Source organism: Clupea harengus, chromosome 14, assembly GCF_900700415.2.
Source record: "Clupea harengus chromosome 14, Ch_v2.0.2, whole genome shotgun sequence".
Classification (NCBI taxonomy): domain Eukaryota; kingdom Metazoa; phylum Chordata; class Actinopteri; order Clupeiformes; family Clupeidae; genus Clupea; species Clupea harengus.
The window spans coordinates 24,264,610-24,286,820 of NC_045165.1; the positions used below are offsets into that span (position 1 = coordinate 24,264,610).

General features: G+C 44.6%; 4 protein-coding genes and 1 non-coding gene across 14 annotated transcripts in view; 2 read left to right on the plus strand and 3 right to left on the minus strand.

Moving 5' to 3' along the window:
- The window catches only part of asap2a (ArfGAP with SH3 domain, ankyrin repeat and PH domain 2a), a 52,481-nt gene extending 51,030 nt beyond the window's left edge, over positions 1–1,451 (plus strand). For all 7 annotated transcript variants that reach the window (XM_031580043.1, XM_031580048.1, XM_031580045.1 and 4 more), the window contains 2 exons: positions 92–211; positions 1,016–1,451. In XM_031580043.1, coding sequence (XP_031435903.1) covers positions 92–211; positions 1,016–1,090 — 195 coding nt within the window. In that variant the 3' untranslated portion in view covers positions 1,091–1,451. The remainder of the gene's footprint in view (positions 1–91; positions 212–1,015) is intronic.
- Positions 1,452–3,853: 2,402 nt separating this feature from the next.
- On the minus strand, positions 3,854–8,453 carry itgb1bp1 (integrin beta 1 binding protein 1). 4 transcript variants are annotated; one of them, XM_031581046.2, is made up of 8 exons: positions 8,365–8,451; positions 7,187–7,343; positions 6,249–6,373; positions 6,060–6,138; positions 5,843–5,973; positions 5,563–5,655; positions 4,857–5,006; positions 3,854–4,446 (listed from the first exon to the last, which is right to left on the minus strand). In XM_031581046.2, the coding sequence occupies exons 3-8, from the start codon at positions 6,318–6,320 to the stop codon at positions 4,375–4,377; spliced, it is 597 nt and encodes a 198-aa protein (XP_031436906.1). In that variant the 5' UTR covers positions 6,321–6,373; positions 7,187–7,343; positions 8,365–8,451; the 3' UTR covers positions 3,854–4,374. The 4 variants fall into 4 exon arrangements, with proteins under 4 accessions (XP_031436906.1, XP_012678449.1, XP_031436904.1 ...); XM_012822995.3 differs by having other exon boundaries at positions 5,843–5,976; positions 8,365–8,449; XM_031581044.2 differs by lacking the exon at positions 8,365–8,451 and adding an exon at positions 7,517–7,659 and having other exon boundaries at positions 5,843–5,976.
- On the plus strand, positions 7,741–9,817 carry iah1 (isoamyl acetate hydrolyzing esterase 1 (putative)). Its single transcript, XM_012822845.3, has 6 exons — positions 7,741–7,905; positions 7,998–8,050; positions 8,155–8,297; positions 8,407–8,568; positions 8,662–8,783; positions 9,417–9,817. Exons 1-6 carry the CDS (start codon positions 7,843–7,845, stop codon positions 9,585–9,587), a joined length of 714 nt encoding a protein of 237 aa, XP_012678299.1. The 5' UTR covers positions 7,741–7,842; the 3' UTR covers positions 9,588–9,817.
- A 37-nt stretch (positions 9,818–9,854) lies between these two features.
- Positions 9,855–21,404, minus strand: adam17a (ADAM metallopeptidase domain 17a). Its single transcript, XM_012824190.3, has 19 exons — positions 20,910–21,404; positions 20,028–20,160; positions 19,491–19,624; positions 19,229–19,317; positions 18,609–18,798; positions 17,264–17,394; positions 16,904–16,990; positions 16,462–16,572; positions 15,881–16,025; positions 15,682–15,773; positions 15,385–15,537; positions 15,002–15,201; positions 14,601–14,704; positions 14,248–14,382; positions 13,524–13,654; positions 12,965–13,043; positions 12,758–12,846; positions 12,601–12,648; positions 9,855–11,786 (listed from the first exon to the last, which is right to left on the minus strand). Exons 1-19 carry the CDS (start codon positions 21,040–21,042, stop codon positions 11,370–11,372), a joined length of 2,601 nt encoding a protein of 866 aa, XP_012679644.1. The 5' UTR covers positions 21,043–21,404; the 3' UTR covers positions 9,855–11,369.
- On the minus strand, positions 13,915–14,044 carry LOC116223647. Its single transcript, XR_004165198.1, has one exon. It is a non-coding gene; the product is annotated as a small nucleolar RNA SNORA47 (small nucleolar RNA).
- Positions 21,405–22,211: the final 807 nt, after the last annotated feature.

Genomic DNA, 22,211 nt, shown 5'->3' on the forward strand with positions numbered 1-22,211 from the left:
CCCTGTAACCAGTATGCAACATCCTCTCCTCGCCGCTCACTTCATTCTCACTCTGTCTGTCTGCCTCTCTCTCTCACTCACACACACACAGAAACAGAGGCCGAAGCGGGTGAAGGCTCTCTTCAACTGTGTGGCGGACAATCCAGACGAGCTGACCTTCACCGAGGGCGAGGTGATCGTGGTGGACGGGGAGGAGGACCAGGAGTGGTGGGTGAGTAGAGGCCACACTGACAGGGTTCACATGCGGCCCCCACACACAGGCCATCACCCAGCCATCCATCAGTGTCTGTGCCTGACTGACCTGCCATAGCCCATAAGTGCACTACCATGCACTAGCCCACTTCTGTGGCTGATGAGTGTGTTGTGTTGTGAGGGAGGTGAGGATGACAGGGTGTGATAATGGCGGGTCTGAGAGGCGTCCGGTGTGAAGCTGGCTGCGTGGGAGTGAGGGGACAGTGAGAGCGCCAGGAGGCGTGGTGACATGTGCTCCCAGCGATGAACTCATTCTGGGCCACTGTCCCACTCGCCTTCCTTCCTCTCCTCCTCTCCACTGTGGGCAGTTTTTATAGTTGTTGTGTGAATTGTGGACCAGCTGTGGTCTCCTTTCTCTTTCCGTCTCTCTCTCTCTTCTTTCTTCCACGCATTAGCTCCATTAGTGGCATTTTCACATGACTTCACTCAAGTTGACAAAAACCTGTTTTCTGCCTCACCTCACAACTATGGCTGCTGTCACTTTGGGCTGTAAACCTTCAGATGCATTTGGTTTCATCTGCCAAGATTGAGATTTTTTTTACAGAAGAATTCATGACATAAATAATAAAAATAAAAAAAACATGAGCTTGACCAGAAATAGGAGAAGCCCAGCCCTACTCTTGCCAGTCTAGCACAGAACATTCTAGAAGATGGAATGCTCTGTGGCAGAGAAATATTCATCTCGGCGTATGTAGGAGACACAAGTAGACAAGGAGTGATGGGGACAATGTAGTGATGTCATTTCTTGTTTTCCATCTTCCAGCTGGGCCACATAGAAGGTGAGCCGATGAGGAAGGGCGCGTTTCCTGTCACCTTCGTGCTCTTCATATCGGACTGACAAGCGGAGGTCACGGACACAGAGCGAGGCTGACGAGGTCGCCCTTTCCCGCCGAGAAGCGACTGTCGAGGTCTTCCTCTGTTCCATCTTCATCATCGTCACAATCATCTTCGCAGTCATGAAGCCAGTGCCTGTGCCGGTGCTTCCTGAGCATCTGCATTTGACAGCGTGACTTCACGGCAGCTTGTGACATGACGGCACGCGCCCACCTTAATAGGAATGTCTCGCCTTCGTCATCATCATCATCGTCGTTGTCATCGTCTCTCCTGTACAAGCTCTCGGCACTCATGGGAACATGTTTCGTTGCATTATCTTTTTGGTCCTTGTTTTTCTCCTTTTGTTCCGGCTGTGGCGAAAAACAGGAAAAAGAAAAAAAAATTGTAGTCTGTGATTTTTTTTTTGCAATAAATGCACTTTTTACCTATTTATCCTAACTGAAATATAAGAGGAAGAATGTTAATGTTATGAAGAGGTGTTCAGATCCACATCTGTAAAGAACGTTTTCCTAAGTGGACACTAGGAAACGAATGTAAAATATTTTTTATCCGTTGGAATCTCTCTTACTAAATATCTATATAAATAACTGTGTGACATGTTACAGTAGACCTGTTTGCTAACATTCCATGTTGGGCATGTTTTATTTTTTAAAAAGGTTAATCACTGATGTTACTGAACTGCTCATGAAGATGTTGGGTGTGTAGGACTCTACTGCAGAAAGCGGAGTAATGTTAAAACTTGTCTTTTCCTATATGGTGCTATCCCAGGAATGTGCCAGGAGGCCCCTCTAGGGGGCGCTCCGCTGTCCCCATTTCCAGGCGAGCCTCAGCGAGGTGGAGTGTATAAATAGGGCCCTCACTGATCACATCTAGGAGGGCACAGGCTGCTGCACTCTGTGTGTGTAGAAGGAGGGAATGGAGACGATACAAGCATGTGTGTTTGTTGTCCGTGTGTGCGCGTGCGAGAGAGAAAGAGTGTTTTTCTGAGAGAGCTTGAGGTAAAGGACAGAGATGTGGAAACAGGTGTGTGTGTGTGTGTGTGTGTGTGTGTGTGTGTGTGTGTGTGTGTGTGTGTGTGTGTGTGTGTGTGTGTGTGTGTGAGACAAAGATAGAGAGAAAGAGAGAGCAAGCAGGAGAGAGAGAGAGGCAGATACAGAGAGCTGAGAGGGGAGACGAGGAGGTAGATCATAAATGTTTTGTTGGGGGGGGGGGGGGGTGACAAAATTGGGCTGGAATGATCAGTCTAATGGGGTCGGTGTTGATGCTCCAGTGACATCAGGGGCGGTCGGTGAGCACCTGAATCCATCATCTCCTTATGAGTATGAATGTGCAACATGGCCGCCCAGTCTGGAAAGCTCCGTGCCATGAATTAGCAAGAGGACTGTGTCTTGTTGTTATTTGCTCTTTTTATTGCTTCTGCTCTGTTCTTATGGGACAGCCCCTCAGTGGCACGTTGTTGTTATCTATTAACTGAGCTTCAAGATCTGTCACGTTCCCCCCACCCGACCTCTGTTCCTGTTGGGCCGCACCTCTGTGAAGAATCAGCTTGTGCCTCTAACCCCTTGTCATTTGGTCAGCCTGTTTTATTTTGATTTGTAACGTACAATGAAAAGGCTTTCTGCCATGTCGTATAATGAGCGTAGTCTACCATTCCCCCCCCCTCCTCTACATTCAGTTTTATCCTTTCATGCCATCACACTCACCTTCTACTGCCAGAGTAGATGTCTCGTAATCATGGAATATCGTTAACAGAGCATTTTATATGAAGAACTTGATTTGGTTGCAGAGCAACTCTTATAGAATGTGTTATAAATATATATATATACACACATATATATACATATATATATATATGTATGTATGTATGTATGTATGTATGTATGTGTGTACGGTTTAATTAACTGACATTGTAGCATAGGTGGAAATTGGACAAAGAACTACAATGAACTGTCGTTTGTTGGGTGAAGGGGACAGGCGTGTGGTGTGACGACACAGCCAAGCACACCTCACTGAAAAAAAGGACTGGAATTGTAAATAGAAATGTGTACTTTTTGTGTATATTTAAATGTGAACAGAACTACGTTATGACCTCTGGTCTAGAGTGGTGACCAAGATGTCACGCAATCCTTTGTGTGTAGGCCTCCAGTGTACACTTTAACAAAGTCAAACAAGCTACAGTATACCATTCACTTCCATATAGTGTGGATCACTGCATTGATTCTTAATACATTGTAAAAATAAATGGGAAACTGGAACTGAAAACAAATGAAAAAGTGGTCTGCAAGTCATCTTCTTTCCTTCCTTTGCATGAGAGCATTTTGTAAGACCCTGATTCAGATGACTATCCTGATTATATCTATATATCTGTTTATTTGAGATGTACATGTATTAAATCAAAGGGACTGTGGTTATTCTCAGGAAGGAAACCCAAAGTTGAGGAAGGACATTGAGCTGTAGTGCCATCTGGTGGAGAACATCTCAATGTTAGAAAGACTGGTCATATTGATTGATATATATATATATATATATATATATCACTCATCTCACTGCAGACTTGATGGTGAGACATCAAGGTCACACAGACGGCTCCCTGCAACCTGTTGGGCTGGTCATAAATCACTAGAGCATCAACCTGAAGGCCCTCAATCCCTCACAGCTGCCAGAGAGCCTGGAGATCTGCCACCAGTGGAGCTCAAGAGCGATAACTCAAGAGAAGACACTCTCTGACATACAGCCATCAAAGAAATCCACTTACTGAGACCAGCCATCAGGATTCCATTCCTTTTATTGTACCGTATCACTGATCCAATCCCACGTGGATCACAACACTGGGGAACATGGGGTTAGAACCCCGGGGGGTGTGGAGGTTGACATCCCACCACGATAAGGAAAGGGGGGGGGAGAAGGATTTACAGCATCTGTGGTGTAAGGGTCATCATTGTGCTTCGCTTGGTCTAGTGACCTTACGATGTACCACGTGTGATGCCAATTCTGCCAGGTCCACTGCTATAGCTCTTTCTAACCTGGCAGGACTTGCATGCTAGAGGTGCAGGCGTATTAAATTAAATAGATTAAATTAGGTTACAAACATGAAAATGGGAGCCCATACACTGAAACTGGTGGTCAGGCAGTGTTGGGTCACAGCATGCAGGATAATATGAAATGGGGTACTTTGTTAACATGGTAAACATTTGGGCCAGGGCTCGCTCGTGCCAGGTGGCTTTCCACAGAGGTTAAAAGTTCAAGGGTCAAAGGTTGTGCCTTGTACGCAAATCCCCGCGACAGCCCTCAGGACTTCTCGGAGGTCAGCACACAGTCGAAGGATGCAGACAGCACCTTGCAAATGGCCTGTGCATGCTCCTGGGGAATGAAGATGGAAGACGAGTTACGATAATGTGGGATACCCTTCCAGAATTGGAAAGCAGGTCAACATGTTCTGATTTATCAGACACACATACTCTAAAAACTTTTAGATCCAGAAAGGAACCTTGAAAAAAAAACAGTATTAGGGCAACAGAGAGCATGGGGAAATAAACATTGCAGTTCAGAACTGGATCGTTAAATGTGGTTCAAATGTGGTTAAAAATTAGCAAAAGCAAATTTGAGTCCCAGAGTCCTTCCAAGTTTGAAAAAGTTCACCAAACATAGTAACACGATGAGCTTTGCTTACAGTTCTCTCGTTGAGCTGCAGGGTTTTTTTTCCACAGATACTACACATCTGACACCACCCCACAATCTACTGGCTTGCTGTTGCTTCGGTGCCCACTTACCGCACTGCTGCACTGGTACACCCAGATGCTGCACTCCTGTTGCTTGGCATCGGTGGTCTTCAGCGCCAGCAGGTTCTTGCCCGCTCCCAGGCCGTCGTCATAGCACAGCATCCGCACTATCAGGTAGAGCGGGTGCCGGTGCAGCACGTCCTACACAGAGCAGAGGGTGGGCCAAAACACATCTGTCAATTTCACTCCTGTGTCCCTCTGAGTTCTATGTCCTGACAAATGACCATACTAACCAACACATTTCACACCAAACATTACTCCCCTGTACAATAAGTGTGACCAGACAAGGAAGAGAAGACCTAGGTGCTTAGATTAGTTGCTAGAGTGGAACATTCTGTGCCAAGACAGATGTATTTCTACCTTGCTGGGATGCAAGGTTTCCCACTTACACTTGTATGGTGATTGAATGCATGATGGAATATTTTGCACCATCTGACAGGATACATAATTGCCATCTGGCCTCAGCACAGCACAGCACTCAGCCAGTGATGAAGCATATTGCTCATTTGCACATGTCGTGTGTGTGTGTATCTGAAAGTGATGAGCCAGAGAAATTCGAATAGAGAAGAACTCTTAGGGAGATGAATTCAAGCCGATGCATACTGACCTGGGGTAGAACAGACTTATTGAGTTAGTGACATGTATATGTATTGAGTTAGTGACATGTATATGTATTGAGAGGAGGACGAAGACTTACACACTGATCCAATGAAGCTACTTTGACTCCGTACTTGGACACGCCTAAGGCCATCTCTTCATCTCCGGGCACAAATGGCAGCTTTCCATCTTGCTATTATCAGCAAAATACATGGACTATCGATGAGATATAGTACTATACCACCAACAACCTTAATCTTAAGAAATCTCACAGTATGTTGGGAAGACATTTACACAAAGGTATGTAGCTTCAAACTCAAGAAACTTCAGTTCAATAACTACAATAATATGGTTGTTTTATGACTAATTATTTTATTTACCTGAGCAGCATCAATGTAGTTGATTAGGTCCAGAGGTTCCTGTAGGGTTTTGCTCATGTCAAAGTGCAGCTTCTCAATTGCTCCCACATACTTGACTCTGAACTCAGCACAGGTCTCTGTGGCACTGTTCCCTGCTGTGTGAAAGCAAAAATACGTTTCAAACTGTCGCTTAAAATGTGTCAGGTCATTACTATAATATCACATAACTGCTACAAACCTGAGCTTTTGGTAGAGTCGGTGTCAAGGCTAGCAACAGTGCTTGACCTGGAAAGGCCTCCCAAGCTGGAGTCTACTGACTGGTGGAAAAAGGCAGAAAAAGAGTGACAGTGACAGCTTTTGTCAGTGGAAGACTGGTCTGTTTTTCACTCCAAGTTGTTAACGAGTTATTTAAATGGGGTTGTCTTACCTTACTCTTAGTGCTTATCTCACTACTTTGAGAACTGCTGCTGCTGTGACGCTTTTTGACCTTTCGGAACATATTTCACCATGACGACCGTGTCCACAGCTGTCCAGCCATCCAGTAGATGACTCCTGAATGAAGACAGTACTGACTGACATCACAGACCAAAAACTTAAGCACATTCGTGTCTAAAATTATACTGTCTAGCTGAAGTGTCACATTTTCTCGGAAGGTGTTTATCTGTCTCACACGTTTTGAGGGAAATACGCTCACCACAGAACACGTGAACACGAAGCATGCACACTCGTACACAGTGCTCTTCAGAAACCTCACGGTGAAACACTGTGGTCAATTTCAGTGAAGACATCGCTTCTAGACATATCCGTTAAGCCAACTAAACGAGGCTAGAAGTTTGAACTGAGCCCAACAATTCTAATGGTGAAATACCTCTGCAGTAAGTATGGTTTCACGCGACCTTTTGATGAACACAGCATGGAATTGAACCATTCCTTTCAACAACAAAAAGCTTTATGCATTATAATCATGCAAAAGTTAATTGGACTATGTCATATGAAGTACAAATATGTCCGCATGTGGTTTAGACTGCTCTCTATAAAATGTTTCAGAACTTTCAATAACTTTCTATAAGACCTAGTAGTCTACTTTCGCACACGCGTACAAGGATTAGACTTCGCGCCTATTACACGTTGTGTAAACTTGTAAACTCGAGCTCAATGAAGGCTCATTGTCCAGGATCAGTAAATTATTCCCCAGTGCAAGTAACGGAAACCCGTTGCTAGGATAAACACTTACAGCCCACCCCACCCACACCCGTAGCCCACATTTCAACTACAACTTATTTCGTATTTCTTCCACTCAAATGTTCACCGTTTTCCTTATAAAACACTTATGTGGAGTAGTGAAAGCAGTGATGCGGGGCATACCTCTGTTCTGAACTTGATCTGTGCCACTTAAATGCTATACTGGGTGTGTAATTTCATCAAAGCAGCCGTCCTCACTTCTTTCTGTTTTGGCGAAAGTCGCGTTGACACTTCACTTCCTTTGGAGCTCCACCCAACCCAGCTTAAAGGGGAAGCACAACTAAACACAAGATGTCATAAAAACTATGGGATTTTTGGTTAAATATCCATGTGAAAATTGTCCATAGAATCTTCTTAGAGTAACAGTCACGTGTGTTTTAATGCGGCAGCGAATCAATATTATTTAAAATATCAGCTCGTGAAAACGTTTAAAATGGCTAAAAACTAGCATACCGTATGCGTACTCCCATCTACGGCCATGTGTAAAGAAACAGTATTGCCACTGTACAGGTTAGAACGCTTGAATTCACGTAACACTCTGTTTCATACGCGAAGATGTTACATTGTAATTGCTTTACTACAATAGTTTCACCGCCGTCCAACAGAGGGCACAACTCAATCTTGTGGGTTACTCTCGGACAAGAAAATTCGATGGTACAAAACCCGGCAGAAGCAAATACTTTACGTCAAAGATCCCTTTCCCTTGTACAGTCTGTTTACACTCCCCTGTCTAAAATCTCTGACTGAAGTGGCTGCGGTGTCTGGACAAAAGATCCAAAATGTCCAAAATAAAGCACATTGTTTGGCCTCAGGTCATTCTTTTTGGAGACTCTATTACACAAGTAAGTGACTTGAGAACCCAAAGGGATACCCTTGACAAAAAATGCTCATTATAGATCAAGAAACCTGAGAAAAAGTGTTTTCCTTCTTACAGTTTTCATTCCAAACAAACGGATGGGGCTCTGAAATCGCAGATAAACTTGCCAGGTGAATAATAGTCCCTTTACAACAGATTCACTAACGTTTAATAGGCTATGGTTTGGGTGACGGCTAAAGTCACATTTTTGTGTTTTGATTGCAATGCTTGTTAGGAAATGTGACGTGGTGAACAGAGGTTTGTCAGGTTACAACACAAGATGGGCCAAGATTGTGCTTCCTCGCGTCATACCCTCGGCAGTGTCACACATCGCAGCTGTTACTGTCTTTTTTGGAGCCAACGACTGCGCTTTAGAAGGCAAACACGATATCACAGTGGTCATATTTAAATACATTGTGGAATTGTCTGTTCCAGTCGTACATACCTAACCAAGATCTTCTCTGTGTCCGTCCATTTTTGCTCTCAGATAAGAACCCACAACAGCATATCCCCTTACAGCAATACGCTGAGAATCTGAAGGAGATTGCCCAGTATTTGGCTTCTGTAGGCGTGCCTGAAGACAAAGTCATTTTCATCACCCCACCTCCTCTCAATGAAGCTGACTGGGAGAAACAGTGTGTCCTGAAAGGTCCACACACCTCATGATAATGTCACGTTATTAGAGCTCTTTAAAGTCTGTTTCTTCCATTCCGTGGCTTACTGTATTTCTCTCTGACTGTAGGTTGCGCTCTGAATCGTACTAACGCTGTTGCTGGACAGTATGCACAGGCCTGTGTGAGGTCCGCCAGTCAGTGTGGAGCTGATGTACTTGACCTTTGGACCCTAATGCAGAAAGATGGCCAGGTGAGAGCATATAAGGACACAGGACCCTTTAACACACACATCCCGCAAATGTGTACGTCTCCTTCCATGCTCTGCAGCACTGCGTCTATCTATTATTGCCAGTGTTTTTCAGTCGGTGTGGCAGTGTAGATGAGTGTCCCCTTTGGAGATTTTTTTTTTTAAAGCACAATCTGCTTTTCATTTCTGCTTCAACTCTGATTATACACTCCGCTCTGACCAAGCTGTATGTAGCCAAGAGCTTGTGGCTGATTCATGCCTGCCTGACAGGAGCCTCAGAATGAGGAGTAAGCTTAAACCTTCAGAGAACTCACAAGGGTTTGTTCTCTCCGTTAGCCTCAGACATGCAGCTCACAGTGGAGCTACTAGGGTAGGTAGATTCTGGTCCTGAAGCTGCATGACTTTGTTTCTGTCTTCAAAACAGGAAATGGTTTTAATAGCATAAAACAGAAAGGAAAGATTATTGGTCCAGATAAGGTGTGTGAACATGATGTGATTCTCAATGTGTGTTTTGACATACACAGGGGTTTCATTGCATATTCAATTTAGAATTAAAACCACACACTTGCCATTTAATACTACATTAGCCACAGACTCAAAGCGATCATTAGTAACATAAAGAAATTGCTTCCTCAGGACTTCTCGGTCTACCTCTCTGACGGCCTGCACCTCTCGGACAAGGGGAATCAGTTTGTAGCACAACACCTGTGGAGACTCCTGGAGAGTCGTGTCAGTCAACTGCCTCTCATCCTGCCTTACTGGGGGGACGTGGACCCCCAAAGCCCAGAGAGCAGTCTGCTGTGCTAATGCCCGTAAGGGAGACTCCGCTACCACTGAGGGGCAGCACTAGCACCTAGCGTTTCCTGGCAAGGTAGCTGAATGAGGATGACTGGCAAACTTTATGAAGCGACCGCCGTTTGTCTTGACAGTGAATTATGTGTTATGTTATGGATGTTTTAAGTAGAGCAGATAAAAAAAGTGTACAGCAGTCCTGCTGAGTAGGACAAGGTGTTTAAATAAATGTTTTTGCAAATGTGTTCTGGTTAATGACTCAGTAGAAATGAGAAGCAGGTATAGCAGAATATGATATCTCTGAGGCCATTTATTAATTCAGGTTCTCATAATGACAGTGGTCAAATGTAACAGTTTTTAACACAACACATACATACATTTCTTTCTCCTAGAGGTTAAATAAATACAAGACATCTGAAGACATTCCTGCAAAGATATGACTATTTAACCTCAAGGTCTACACACACACACACACACACCCACCCATATTCAGTCAACAGCAAATCATCATTTACACACTGAACATGCAGGTAAATACAAAAAAACTTAAAAAAAGTAATTTTTTCCACAGGTGAAGTACAGGATATTTTTCATGGCACATTAGTCAGCTGGCTGCAGCTGACATAAGATATGTAGGATGAGTCAGAGAATCAGGCAATATCTGTTTTATTACACTGAATACTGAACAAAAAAACTATTGAAAACCCTCAATTGTATTAACATAAATAAATGTAAAGGCACATTTGACAGTAAGTACATTGAGATTGCATTATCATTGGTAGACACAATAACATGTAAAATAGTAAAAATTAGGGCTGCAGGCCACAAAAATGTATCTTATGTCCGTGTTAATCATTCATGACCTACTAAGACTACTTTAGTGCCGTAATGACACATGCATTCCAACAACGTGAACTATATTTTCTGCAATCAGAGTGACTTAATAGCATTCAAATATACAGGAAAGTGTCACTCAAAGAAGATCACAGGGTCCCTGGTTTAGAGTGCAAATTTAGTGGCACTTCCGACTTAAGTAGGAAAACGTATTTTGTTTACTATGATTTGTAGTTGTATTGAAGTGGTTTAAGCAAACCTTTTTGCAATGCAGGAGTTTCCTGGTCTTGTTGCAGTTTCCTTTATATAACTGTACTAACGTAACCATAAAGTGACATTATTGTCTTCTCGTGAAAGACCAAAGGAGAGAGTTATTCCTGACTGATCGGATTTTTCTTAAGCAAAGAAGCGCTATCCTGGTCAGAATACCAAACAGGTACAGTGAGAGGATCTTTGATCTCTAGTGCTTTGTACGTGTTCAGAAAACCTTTCTGCATGAATATATGGCTTTTAGGGACATACACAGGCAGATCTACAGAGGGTACATCTCCTGATACAAGAAGATGGAGAGAATGATCCCCATTACTCACCAGTTAACAATCAATCTGAACTTTGACAAAGACAATTCGGTTCAAGCACTTTCAGAGCTCCAGTTCTCAAATAAACACAATCAGTGTCTAAGCAGGCAGCCACTAGCATTCATACACTACTTTAAGCGTCTACTGCTTGTATCTTAACCATTTATCTTTACTGTGACAACCATAACAGGCATAGTCAAACATACATGGGCAGTTGCTAATGCACTCACACTCCAACAACTGCCTGATATTTTCTTCATTTTCTCTTTGCCCATAGGACTGCAGCTGTGCATAAGTATACAGTGTATATTACCTTGCCGGTGTGTGGTATGTACAGAAATATTCATACAAATATAGAAGTTTGGACGTGTGCTTGAGCAAACCCTCAGCACTCTGTCTCCTTATTGTCGAGGCAGGCCTGCCTCTTGAGGCGCTTCCTGTCGCCCCGTGCCGGCGAGGTCGCGCCCTGCTGCTGCTCGTTCAGGTCCTGGAAGGAGTGTGCGGTGGACAGAGGGTCGCTTGGCAGGGGGAAGACGGCCCCCTCCGGAAGCTCGTCGTCCGGCGGCGGCATTGAGTCGCTGCTGGTGTTGTCCTCCTGGATGGTGGCCATGCGCGGCTGATCCGCTCTGGGTCCGGCGGAGGCCGGGGCAGGGCCGGGGTCGCCCGTCGCTGCCAGTGGAGGGAGGGGGCCCGAGGGCCCGCTGCTGCTGGGGCTTGATGCCGAGGCCCGGGCCGCTGAGAACAAGTGTGGCTTGATAATGCGGACGGGCGCTGACTCCAGGTTGCTCAGCATCTCGGCGCTCTGCGGGGTTGACCGTGAGGAAGAGGAAGAGGTAAAGACAGAAGTGAGAGTCACGCCCGGTAGCTGCGTCTGCTTGCGCCGACACTAGCCCTGGGGGCCAGCCTCCTTCAGTGCTCCAGGCAGGAACTCAGATGGACCACCGGGGCTAGTGCTAACTCTCATCTACTCACTCAGAACATCAAAATAAAAACAACACGCAAGCTGTGTGTAAGGGGAGGAAACACGGCTTGACTGGACACACTTCAACATTACCACACGTGCAGGCCAGATGCAGGGGCAAACCACAACGGCAAACCACAGCTGCAAACTGCAATCCAAAACACCCCCGACCCCCACCCACCTACCCACCCACCCAACTTCCAAAACCCGACGTACGCCTGACTGTGACGACAGACACCACCTCTCACACAAGACACGAGCTAGCATTCCTTCTTTATACTCCTGCGACAATCTAGCAGGTGCACAGCCAGCCTGACACACACTCACCTGAGGCCAGGGCTTTACTACACACCTCCACCACCATCTGCTGCAGTTCCACGGCAGGTGGGGCAAACAGTGATGGGACAAGTCAAGTTTAGCCATTTACAGCTCAGCTGACACACACACACTCAAAACATTCCATTAGGAAGTTACCTGAGACCACATGTAAGCAATGCCTGCATGTCCTGTCTGTCAGTCTCTCTCTCTCTCTCTTTCCCCACTCCATAAACAGGCACGGTTAGTCAGTCAGGACCGCTAAATTAAGTGTCACATTTGTGTGTTTATTTCAAGTGATGTATGAGAGGAGAACCTAAATGAGGTGCCTGCAACTTACACTGGGGTACATGAGGTGTTTGTTGTACTCCAGGTCCAGGTTCTTGTCCTAGAAAAAGAAAAAAAACAACATCCAGGAGTAATAAGTAACACACGTTACACGGTTTGTGCTGTGAGCAGACAGGCTGGGTTGAGAGAAGTGTGAGGCTAGTCTTTACCACGCAGTGCACCAGGATGCTGAGGGGAATCCAGAAGACGAGGGAGAACACCACCACTGAGCCCACAATGTTGTCCGCTAGGAACTTCCCTGCAGAAGAGAGAGGCGAGGGGGAGCTTTACTGTAAAGCGTAAACCGTTATTGAAACTGCGAGAGGCATCTTTTTCTTTTTTAAGAGCTATAGTTGCCCACTTGCCACTATTCTCACCAAAAGTGTTGATGTCAAGCTTGTCGATGAAGTCCCACAGCCTCTCGATGACATCCTGCACCTGCTTCATGCACTTCCCCTGGAGAGGGCGAATAAGTCACACGAGATCAAGCAAAAACAGGAATAAAGAAAACATGACCAATGCCAGCAAGTTCACCAGATACTGAATAGTACACAGGTCAGTTTGGGTTGTATCTTTGGCAGTACTTTGTGAGAGCATAATATGTGGCACAAGGTGCTAGGACTAGTAATATGACAATTCACTATTATAGAAACATGCACAGCCCATCTGAAACCTTTGCACAAATGTGTTACTCAACTTGAATTGCATTTGCACCGCGGCGTGTTGTGAGATTAAAATAGGGGCTGCACATCGGCCATCAACAAAGTGATAGTTATTGGCACTTTGTACAATTTTCAACATTAAGGCATTGTCTCTGGTGTAATAAAGCGTACTTGTTATGCATATACTCTAGTCTACCCTTATACTAGCTTTGATGATTTCCCCCAGGTGAGATCAATCATTCTAGCATTGAAGCAAGCCGTGATGTGCACGCACCCCCTCATCACAGAAGCCCACGGTGCACGGCTTGCCCTTGCGCAGGAACAGGAAGTTGCCGCTGTCTGCGTTGAATGGCGTGCAGAGGCCGTCTGCGTTCCTGCAGCACACTTTGCATGAGTCATCAGTCTCTGGAGACACACACACACACACACACACACACACACACACACACACACACGAGACAGAGCAGTCAGACACGTGACTGGATTTCTTTCCTGTCTCAATGACTGCCACCCATCTGGAGGTTGAGGACGACCATCTGTGGGGTCAGCACCACTTCTGTGTTTGGTCATGTTCGTTATTTAGATACATTTTTAGTCATTGTTTAATACATTTTGTTACATTTTTGATGAACAGACTAAACACTACTAACACAGCTTAATAGTTTCATGTGTAGACAAAACACTGCATACAGCCTGAACACAGAGAACAGTCCAAACAGTGTTTGCCATTGCTCTTGGAGGGAATAACCAGTTGTGGCAGCAATAATCTGGCTGACAAACTTTCTCAATCCTCCTTTTTTTATATATTTTCATAGGCCATCAAAAGACCCGGCCATACAATCATTCCACTGTAATAATACATTTGAAGATGTTTTTTTTTAATCATCTGCTTAAATACATAACCACAATCCATAACGGGATACTGAAGAGTTTAAGTTACTCTCATGTACTTCGGACAGAAAACATCACGCATGGACTGCAGTAAGCAGTTTGCTCACCGTTGCAGGCGCAGGACTCCAGGCCGTGCAGTGCCTCACAGAAGGGCACACACTCCCCTCCACGGCATCGGCCCATGTCCACACACACCGTCTCCTCAGGCAGGTTGCCCGGGGCAGGGCACTCGCTGCTGACCCCTGTCAACAAGGAGAGGACGCTTACTACTGGCACAGTGTTTACAGACATTGTGCCATGCTCACAGTGCAAGTCAAATTGCTCAATTGACTTAGGTTATGTAACCCTTATTTAAATCAATAGCAAGTTATGTTTCTGACAGGCGTGTGATGTGGTTGGTGTGGCTGCTGTATAGCTGATGTATATCTGCGATATAGCTGCTATAGGGACCAGTGCTCACCTGTGCATTTCGAGAGGGCCTTGCAGGTAGCAGTGATGGGCTCCTGGCACGTCTTCTCTGCGCTCTCAAACGCGCAATTCTTGCAGCATGGGCTATTGCGGTCACTATGAGCGTACAGATGCATGCGCGACACACACACACACACACACAGACACAGACACACACAGCTTTAGCATATTCTATAAAGATCAAAGCAGCAACACAAATCATCTCTAACAAGAACTGGGAGCCTTTTCAACACAAAGAAAAGTGAATCTGGCTGGCAGAGTATCTCCATCACATAAACTAAAACGGATCAGACACAGAGCATTGCCAGTTTGCCCTCGGGGTGGCAGAGAGGCAATACTCCCAACATCTGTTAAGGATGTGTGTCAGTGTGTGTGCATTCATGAGCGCCACACCTGCACTGCGCCGTAGACTGGAACTTGCACTTTGAGGTGCAGCAGGGGTCGTCGTAGCGATGCAGAAGGCCGGGGTCACACTCCTCGCCCTCCTCCACGCGGGAGTTCCCACACAGCTTACTGTTCCTCTCCCGGAAACACACCGGAGCCTTGAACTTCAGGGTCTTACTGACGGAATTCTTACTGCAGTTAGAGAAGCGCTGCAGGGAAGAAGGGAGGGTCAGACGGACAGGCAAAGAAACACAGGAGATCATTTCATCAGTGGCATTCCCCAGTCATCAACAGCAGTTAAACAAGCTACAGGTTGAGTTAGAAAAGCCAACTGACAGTCTCTTCATTGTAAATAACAGTACGAACAGAACGTGTTGGCAGGGGAGCTGTACCTTGTTGTTGTAATGGTCCCCACTCACAGCGATGGGGTACATGACGAACTTCCCTCCGCGGTCGTCAGTCGGGGCACAGTGGGCGATGTTGTCTGGGTCGTGCTCCGCACCGAAGTTGTGGCCTAGCTCGTGGGTGGTCACCAGGTCCGCTTCCTGAGTATATCAATGCCATCAGATTTCAGGTTCCGCTGAATTTGGGTTTACTCTTTTGTAGGTTTAGGACTGGTTTGTTTGGAAAACTGAACTAAACACACACTTGTCAGCAACAAGAAAACGTATGCAGCCTAATAAACCCACCTTGGTAAGAATAGTTTTCCCATAGTTCTTTGTGCTGGTTAAACCAGTGTTGAGGTAACTTGGCCTCTTGGCAGAGGCAGATGGATAGTATGCTGGGAAAAAAGCAAAGAAAACACATACATGTACATACTTTTCAAGAATCTGTTTGTATATAGGAACACAATTATGAGTTCTTCCATACATTCACAACTGCACTCACGTTTGGGGCAGAGACCACCGAGGGCGTGAGGTTTGGATGGGGCCACATAGGCCAGTCCCAGAGTCCCCTCATCAAAGTCCTGGTAGGTGAAAAGATGAGCCAGGCACACGGTGGAGGCATTATCTGCGATGTCTGCGCTGAATTGCTGAAGGGGACAAATGGAGGAGGCATGTTTCAACAACCAGGTCATCCAATGAAGTGGTGAGGTGATTATTCTCCAATGATCTCAAGTGGACATTTGTTGTTACATCACAATGTGGGCCTAAATTTCATCCCATGACAGGAAAAAAAAAAAAAAGAGAAACATTTCAGCAGCAATTTTGAAGTCCTTGACTTTGAAGTCATTGTATACATCACATAACCACAAGCTACATGCAAATGATCTAGTGATAATCTAATTGATAAACAAGAACATTAGGTGCTTGTAGAGTCAACTGTAAACTTGCAGATACTGTTCCTCAAAGCTACTACACAAACAGTGGTTTCTTTTACTGTTGGTCAATCTGCTGGAACATCATACGTGCTGCCGCCATGTGCATGTTTTCTGACCAGCCTGTTACTGTACTTCCACAGGTTCTCACCTCCAGGAGCTTCTTGACGTCCCACACCTGGCTTTTGGCTCTGGGGCTTCCGTCCATGTTGTAGTGGACACCACCCGTAGACACGGACGTGGGCTCTTTGTGAATGATAATCTGTGAAGAAGAAATGAACAGCAGACATGCTTAAGAGGACAAAAACAAGCAGACTGAAACGCAGTGGGGACAAGCAATGTAGCAGGAACATGGACTTGGCTGTGCCCAAATATGACTGCTCTTCCCCACTGCCAGCTGGACAGATTCGATTCCCCCTGAGGCACTGAACACTCTGCCTCTTGAAAGACAAGCCTCTGCTTTTCACTCAGCCAGCTCACAGTCAGCCAGGCTATTTCTCTGGATCCCCATCTCACCAGAGACAACAGGACTAGACCTACCTAGAGCAAAAGGGAGCGGGGCACTGAAGTAGGCCTCTGATGGGTTCGCTCACCTGCTGGATCTGAACCCCGTAACCTTTGAAATCATCGTCCCAGGAGGTGTTCCTATAGATGTCATCCACTCGGTCGATCAGCTCAATCTGGACAAAGCAGAAAAAATATGTTACCAGCACATTAACAATATACGGTAAATAGGGCACATTGCAGTTTATACCTAATGTGTTAATGTGATCAGAAATTATACTGAAATTAGGTTACCGGGTATGGGACCACAGACAGTCTGAATTTTCTTGTGCTCCAACTAGTACACAACAGGCCGAATACATAAGTCTGCATGTGACCGATGTCACATGTGGCTAATTGTTCCTGTGGCTAAGTGATCGTGAGTGTTTTCTCCAGCTCCAGCGGCTCACCAGGTAGTTGAGGGTGGTGCTCTCTTCTCCGCGGCCCATGTGCCTGAAGAAGCGGTAGTCAGCCACCAGCAGTAGGGGGCAGGTGTTTTTCCTGTGGTCATGTGTGGATCTCTTCTGTCTGTGAAGGGGTTCTGCAGGGGGCCAGAAAGGGGCAATGAGGAAACCAGGGAAAGATGAATTAGAGGCCTATTAAGTCAACACTTGACAACAGAGGTATCAAATCACACATTGAAGAACATTTTGCATTTACGCCCTTCACTGCCTGATAGTAATCAATGTAAGCTTTTGCTGATTAGAACAACACCAAATGTGCAATCCTGAAGAATGTCAGTGACCGCAAAGAACTTGACACCATTCACTCTCAATGCAAAGACACAAAGAGAAACATACTGCTATCTAACTCCTGTGTGGAGGTGGGGTTCGACTGGTACAAGGATGAGTAAGGACAACATTTTCTTTGAGGGGGGGGTGAACACTCCATTTTGAATACTGCTGGATTTGAATATTATCTGATAGCTAAGTCAGCATGATTTCATAACTGTTTCTGATAGATACTGAAAACTAAAAATAACCAACATTCAGTTGTTGGTGGCAGTGCAAATAATGAATCTTTTGTTTTAGGCCAATTAGTATTTAAAAATGAAGCCGCTCTGACAATCACTCCCAAAGGACTGGGCAGCTTGGAGTAGCCTTTGTGACTTGTTCCTCCTCCTCATCATCATGCACATTCCCATTACCACTGATATGTTCCACACCAGTGAACCAGCTAAATGTTTAAGACAGTACAGCCTGTTCACAAAGACACAGGCTTCACAAACAGTCATTTTCCATGCCGCATGTGCTTTCATTCAATTCTGGAGAACAGGTCATCTTGAAAATAGACTGACGGAGGTCACGACAGACCTGAATGAGTTGAGTGCTAGTTCAGTGTCCTGGGCAGTTTTCTAAACAGCTGACTCACGGCTTTGAAAAGGCCCACTTCCTTTTTTTTTTTTCCCTCTCTCTTTCTCTTAGGCTCACTGATGCACAGACTGAACATGCGGTACAGGGCAGAGGCTGTGTCTTAATAAAGGAAAATGCTTTCATCAAAAGAAAAAGGTCTTGGCACTCTGTTTTGACGACCCTAAAAACACACACACGCATAAATACAGAAATAAAGATACACATACCCCCATTAAAACACACGTGTGCCTGATAGGAGACAGGAAGTAAATGTGTCTTTATATTCAAGCTCTCTCACATTCATATGGTAACATCATCACACACTAATACAAAAGTAAACACACATATTCTTTGACACACACACACACACACACACACACACACACACACAGAGTGCATTTACCTGTCGACTCCTCCCCCTCCCCTTCCTCTTCTCCTGCCACTCTGGCCTCCTCTGGCACCAGGGCCCGGTCGGCAGCGTTGACGTAGCCGCACACTTTGGATGAGGCCAGCCGGCTGATGTTTCTGATGTCCTCGGAACGGTACACCAACAGCCGGCCATCAGGGGTCGTCTCCGTGAACCGCCACAGAGGCTTATGGGATAACAAACAAACAATCAATCAATCAATCAATCAACCAATCAATAAGTCCATTAACAATTGAACAACACATTAATTTATTACATATTAATTCAAATAGATCACAAATGTTTTCAAAAAGATATACCAATACAATAAATTGGACACACTAAACATTTTGTACTTGTTTTGTTTACATTCCATATTCCATCCTACTGTTGAAATCTAAAGCACTCTTATCTGTTTAATTATATTAAACCTAAAGAAATATATGTCCATAGTATACTCTTGTTTCTTGATGAAGTGGCAAGAAGAGTCTGATATAGGTAGTTGGTATTAAGAAGTTATACTATATAAATAAATACAAAGCAATAAACGAGTATTCTAGCATGAAGTGCAACGTATGCCCTATGATAGACAGAATGTGTCTTCAGTCCCTTCTCACCTCTACGTTGTATTCTGCTTCATCTGTGAGAATATGGGCGGAGAACTCGTCCCCATCCATATGTGCCTGCACACGAGAGTGTTCCTCCCCTACGCAGGGAAGCAAGAGAAAACCTCTTTGATACTCTTACACCTGAAGGAGCCTCCACAACTACCACTCTTAGTTATGACGAACGCAGAGGCTACCATGCTCATCTCTACCTGACACTTACACACACACACACACACACACATAAATGAAGATACTGCTTTAGTGATTTTACCTACGACATGGCCTTTGAAGTAGTTCTCCATCTGAACATCATACTGCTCTTCCTTCCCTTGTTTGTTGAGGAAGATTGTTTTGAAATTCTCTGTGAAGAGGTCTGTGTTTGTTGTCAAGTAAAGCTGAAAATTCCTGCAGAAATACACATTTGCTTTACCACATAGTATAGTATAGAATAGTAACCCCCATTTCCTAAATAGTTTTGCTGACAATTATGAAGAAACTGTCAGTTTAAAATGTCAGTTCATGCAAATACCGGACATGTACCAACATGGAGTATTCCAGTGCTTACATTACACTTTCACAAGCCAAAACCAAGCAGATTCCAAATATCACGCGCTGTGCCTGAGGCTGCTTCATTGCAGAGCGGCAAAAATCTCAAAACCCCACAGTGCCAAGCGGCACACACAGAGGCCTGCTGTACCAGCTTTCACCGTTGATTGTTTTGTTGGAGCATAAGGTCAGAAGCCCCCCCCCACACACACACACACACACAGGGACAGCCTTTGTGTATGACCCAGTGACTAGACCGTACCTCTTTAGTGCAGAGAAGCTGACCAGCCGCTCCACATGCGAGCGTGGGGCAAGATCCCTCCTCCTTAGGGAGTGCTTCTGTAAGCTAGAGACTGGGAGGACCTCAAAGTCAGCCAGCAGGGAGCGAAGCATACCTGCACAGGGTTTCAAAGTCGGAATTAGTTTAGTGTCACCGTAAGATTAAAAGTGCTTTAAACCTGAATGTGTTGCAGAGAGTTTGATTAGCGATCCACATAGTTAGGAGTAAACAGTGCAAAGCACCCTGTGTTTCACTGTCGATATGATTGCATTTAGCAAGAATGACAGAGAGAAGTTAACACTTTAAGAGAATGTAAGAGTGAGAGGAGAGAGATGGGGGACAGGGAACGTTTTCTGCAAGGGTATGTCTGTTACTTCTGTGGTGTACCATTTGCAACATAACTGAAAAACGCTAAACAAGCCAACGAGGTCTAGTGTGAAGTGATGACTGCTGGTGCTTGAAAATTAGATGTGAAACCAAGGTGGCCAAAAATAAAACAAGACGTGAGCGTGAAACTCATTACGATTCAAAGAAGCAATAAAACTGGGGGAATGACTGCTAAATGAGCTTGTGTAACTGCCATTATCACATTCATTAACAAGCTTATTTGGACTAACGTTACCTACAACCTTATATAACCTAAGAATTACACAGACATAGGACTTAACAAATGCTGTGGAATACAGTTGAATTTCTTTGGAATTTTCAATATTGAAAACACCTGCTTTTCACAAGAGGAAGCTAAATAGGACTTAACAGTCCAAGAATTATATAAATAACACATTAAGCTAACTAGTAGCATCTGTCAGCCTATCTAACTGGCATGGTGAGACAGCAAGTACCGTTAACGGTAATGTCACTTACCAAATTCCTTATCATCTTCCCGTGAGAGCTCCTCCAGAAGCAATGTAGGGCTTGTTACACAGTTTACCCAACAAGGGTAAAGTAACACTGCACAAAGTAGGATAGTCCTCATCTTCACGTACCATGTGTCCATGTATTAAACTACTTTAAAAACATCATCGTTTCACTGCAGTTAGCTTATTAATGATGTATCTTATTCCTCTGCAGTTGTCACCGTCGTTACCCTGAATAGCGAGCAAAATTTCTTCTATGGCTGGCTAACGCTAGCCAATTTGCTAACCTGGGTTCTTCTGACTTGTTTCTTCTGGAAATAGGCTATGCCACCCTGTCAATTGAACTATCACTTTACACGATTATATGACTTGGTTACTATCTAACGACGTATAAAACCCCAAAACTTTCTTGTTCTAAAAATGATAGTACAAGGTACTAGCAAGGGTGGCTACAAATGCTACTAACGGAATATAACTCCCGGAAATGATTCCACACGGAACTACGTCACTAGAAGAAACGTCAAATCAAAATAAAAACACAAGTTTTACACAAAAACACATGGTGGAAATAATGAGGTTCCAATAATATTCTAATGTCAACACTTTAAAAGCTATGGACATGCCTACACAAATCTGTGATAATCAGTGGTAATAAGAAAGAGACCAAGGAAAGGGATTTTTATTTATTTATGATTGAGGAGATCTCACCGCAATGACAATCTGGGCGATCTGTAGGGTTTGTCATTAGTTCATTAGGTCAACACAACATCCTATATCATGACGATATGTCTAGTATGGCTATTAACCACAACACAAACCAATTTAAATCACACACAATTCCCGAGACCTTCTTTAGAGACACTGTTGAGGAAATACTATGAAAACACTGAGATAAACAGAAGTTCAACAGAAGGCACAAAATCTGATGAATGGGCACATCTGACTTTTATGGCGTTTGCTCTTTAAAAAAATCCTTAATGCGTGAAACACCCTGATCGTTTCATGTTGCATGGGTCTACACACAATTAGTGAATAGGAAAATTCCTTACTGTATCCTCTCCTTTGGAGAAAAAGAGCAATGCAAAAAATGTGTATGGATTTTTTTTTGAATGGCTTTACTTCTAGCTCTTGACGGTCAGCATACGTATACTGGAAATATGTTAGGATAAAGATTTATGGACAGCCTACTAAAAGTAATCGCCGACGTACACGGTCAGCCAACGTACAGCTGAATTGCAGTACACAAGCCTGCCTGTAGGTGAGGACAGGACGATTCACATAAAAACCCACCCTCATGATTCGTCTCAAA